We start from the raw sequence: 3,573 nt of genomic DNA on the forward strand, positions 1-3,573 counted from the left end.
ATTTATATCTGAAAAGTAACTAAAGTTTTCGAATACTTGTTGTGGAGTAAAAATACAATATTTGCCTCTGAGATGGAGTAGTGGAGTAGAAGTAAAAGTACTGACAAGTACAAATACCTCAGAATTGTACTTAGTTACTTTCCACCACTGACGACAGACAACATAGTGGTCTGGGAGAGGATTACACAGTCTGTGAACTACGGACGATTTTCCTACATTTGTTAAGTTTTTTTCAATAATCAAGGTCGTCAACTCCTAAATTAAACTATTACTGTGTTCATAGAGATGCTAAATACTATTGTGGCTGCTCAGAGGCCACGCCCAACTTGTCGTAGATCTCCTTCAGCAGCAATAGCGCTGTGTCCTTAGATTCCCAATAGCAAAGATGAGACTGGGTGGCAAACAGGTATTCAGAGAAGGGAAACAAGTAATCAGTGAAGCTCTTGAAGGGGGTTTCCTGTAGTACGTAGTCAATCCTCCGCCCTCCATTCAACATCCCCACTCTGATCCGACGCGCCGCCTCCGTTTCCTCCACAGACGCCGAAGACTCTGCCTCGTCATGCACGGCAGGTGTCCCTTGTACGTTTCCTGCTTCTGACGTGGTCACTTCGCTCTCCTCTGCGGCGGGCGGTGCGGCAGCCACAGGCCGCCTTGCGAAAGACTTAAACGCAGTCTTTAACGACCCCAGGGCGTTCTTCAGATCCGTACCCATGTGGGTCAAACTGTCCTTCAGATCGTGCATCCTCTTGTGATTATTGTAGTGAGGGATACACATGGGCTTCTGGTCGCACTCTGAGCCGATGATGGGTTCCATGCGATAGGCTACCGGGTCGTACGGGTGGAAGATGTTGTAGAAGCCCTTGCATGTGGGGAAGGTGTAGTTGGGATCGATGCGTTTAACTCCACGGACTCTCAGGAACATGCCGAGGGGAGAGCCAAACGCAAAAAAGCTCTGAGGACGGAAGTCCAGCTGTGGGTAGTTAATGGGTAACTGTCCAATGCCTACATTGAAGTACTCACCGCCCACAACACTGCTGTGGAAGTGCGAGTCCTGCACCGACACTCCCAAAGAGTTAGCGTCGCGATCGACAGGCGATGCATCGCGAGACGGCGCTTGCAGCTCTGACGCCGAAGGGGGGGGCTCATCGACTGGCGTCTCCCGCCCGACTGTCTCCCCTCGTGCAGTCATCTGATTGGTCAGCAGGTCAAACAGGATCAACGACCCAAGGCTATGGCCTGCCACAGAAACGGCCCCGGTGAACTCTGGGTGCCTCTGTCTGAAGAGAGTGTGCAGCGTGTTGATCTCCGAGACCACCGTGTCCATGATGGTCTGGCAGTAGGTGGCGCTGTGGTAGAAGAACACGTCCAGCAGAGTGCTGTTGATGAAATGCCTCAGTCTGCTGACGCTGGGCAGAGTGATGCTCTGGATGTCCTTGTCCACGCCGGTGTCTCCGTGCAGAGCGTTGTGCCAGTTGACCGGTAGAAACTCCACTCTGCCCACCTTGCCATCCTGCTGGCCGAGCTTGTAATGAGAGGCCAGGAGGTTCAGGGACACCTTCCTAAAGTCGTTCACACACTGTATGATGGATCTGAAGGACAGGTCACACGCGGGACCGATTCCGTGCACCATGAAGACAAGATGGTCCACCTGCTCTGGCTCACCATCTGGTATTTCTACAGAGATGTTGTCCACTCCCCTCCTGACGGTTCGAGGGCGGGTTTTCTCAGACCCCGGTGACTGATACTGCATTATCAGCTTGGGATTGTCCAGGATCACCGTCTCTCCCGAAGGGAACTCCAGTTTCCTCTTCCACTCATCCAGACTCACGGCTATCATATAGGCTTCCTCCAGCCTGTTGCTGAAGTCCTCCGTGTAAGGCGTGAACTTGCCGTCGTTCTTTTCTCTGTAGAACCAGGTGCAACGTCGTACCTCGTTGGCAGGTTGGTTCCAGTACACTGCATGGCACGTCCTCTCCTTGAAATGCACGTCATACCGCCCTCCTTCGAGGGAAACCACCACATCATCCCCCTTCTTCTCCCCACCCCCCTTCTTCAGCCCAGCAGTGGTGTAAACATCCTCTAGTTTCTCAGAATCCTCTCTGCTGAAGGGATGCCAGGAGGTGCTGTTGTCAGCCTGCTGACAGAAGAACCAATGGGGGTGTACAACTTGATAAGGGGGCAGGACTGGTTCCGTGTCAGGCATCCGGAAGGGGGAAGTGGATGGAGTATATAGGCTTTAAGTTGGTTACGGCGTTGGGTCAGAACACTATCAAATTCCGTTGTGTTGCTACGTGTGTGAGGTCAGCATCGGCTGTAGGGGTTACCTTCAACTGGGAGGACTACCTCAAGGTTTCCCCATTCCATTAATACGGTTATGCCATAATGTCGCCGTTATGTAGACATGTATATATGGATGCTGCAGTAGTCTGACGCCATCAATATGATGTCATCCGCATATATATCCCATATAAATCGCATATATTTTGCTCGCAAACCTCTGTACCAGTGATTCTCAATCTTTTGGAGAATCACATTGTGAAAGGTCCGATTCTCAGTTTTATATAATGTGTTCATATAATTAATGCATAAATGTTCATTTCTACTGTGCTTGGTACTGAGAGGAGGACAGAACTAAGGGCCAATACTGAATGGTCTATTATTGTAAGTTACAGATGTTGACATTCCACGGCTATCTTATAGTGTCTCCAGCCCTTGGAGGCACAGCTCTCTGCTCCCACTGAAGTCTCAAATACGCTCTAATCTATTACATTTAGTACCTATTACTCGTATCCTAATACTTTTGAGTACTTCCTAAGCCCTGCCTCCTGCTTAACTGTTTCTCCTTCTCATGTTGCTGTATATAAACCAATGTAAAGTATTTGTACTTCAGAAATGATTCAGGTAAAGCTGGACATTGGCTCCTTGGTACCAAGTAAAATATGACGGAGATCTCCGACTGTGTCTGTGTCTATCTTATTCCAAGTGTGATCTGAGCCTAAGGTGTTTGTAAAATGATAAAGCAATCTATCACATTGTGACACGCTTTGAGCTTGTAGATTAGTTTTTTTTTTTTTCAATGTTCCCCCCAGAATAAGCATGCCCGGGTGGTTAAACCCCATTCAATTGCCCGGGATCTGCCAGGAGTGTGTAGCAGCAACACATTGTGAGCTTGTAGATCAGTTATTTTTGCAAATGTCTTTATAGTGAAAGTGAAAGTTGAACCAATGAAAAGTATTAACAAGAGCGTGTGACTAAATATTAATATGGATCATAGTTATATGAAAAATCACACCCAGTGTGAAGTGGGCGGTGTGGTCACAGTGGTCATCACAGTGATGGAAGTGATTCACTTAAAAAAAATCACACCCTGTGTGAAGTGAGTGGTGCCTTGCTTAGCTTGGCTAACATGTTCAATCAGCCAAGCTAACATGTCCAATGTTAGCTTGGCTGATGGCACTGATGTCACTTTGAAACATGTAATCAATGTTTCAAAGTGACACACCTATAGGGCTCTTACATGTTCTATTTCGTCATGCGTCTCGCTAGCCAATCAAAGCACACCCTTTCAACATA

The 3,573-nt window shown here is 48.1% G+C and overlaps 1 protein-coding gene across 1 annotated transcript; it reads right to left on the reverse strand.

Annotated features, from left to right (window-relative positions):
- Positions 1–295: 295 nt before the first annotated feature.
- On the reverse strand, positions 296–2,436 carry LOC311044148 (triacylglycerol hydrolase DDHD2-like; the record flags this gene model as incomplete). The annotated part of the gene is made up of 2 exons (XM_084055568.1): positions 296–2,234; positions 2,432–2,436. The coding sequence occupies 2 exons, from the start codon at positions 2,434–2,436 to the stop codon at positions 296–298; spliced, it is 1,944 nt and encodes a 647-aa protein (XP_083911694.1).
- Between the last annotated feature and the right edge of the window lie 1,137 nt (positions 2,437–3,573).

Source organism: Gymnoscopelus microlampas (genome assembly GCF_963454915.1).
Source record: "Gymnoscopelus microlampas genome assembly, chromosome: 1".
In the NCBI taxonomy this organism is placed as follows: domain Eukaryota; kingdom Metazoa; phylum Chordata; class Actinopteri; order Myctophiformes; family Myctophidae; genus Gymnoscopelus; species Gymnoscopelus microlampas.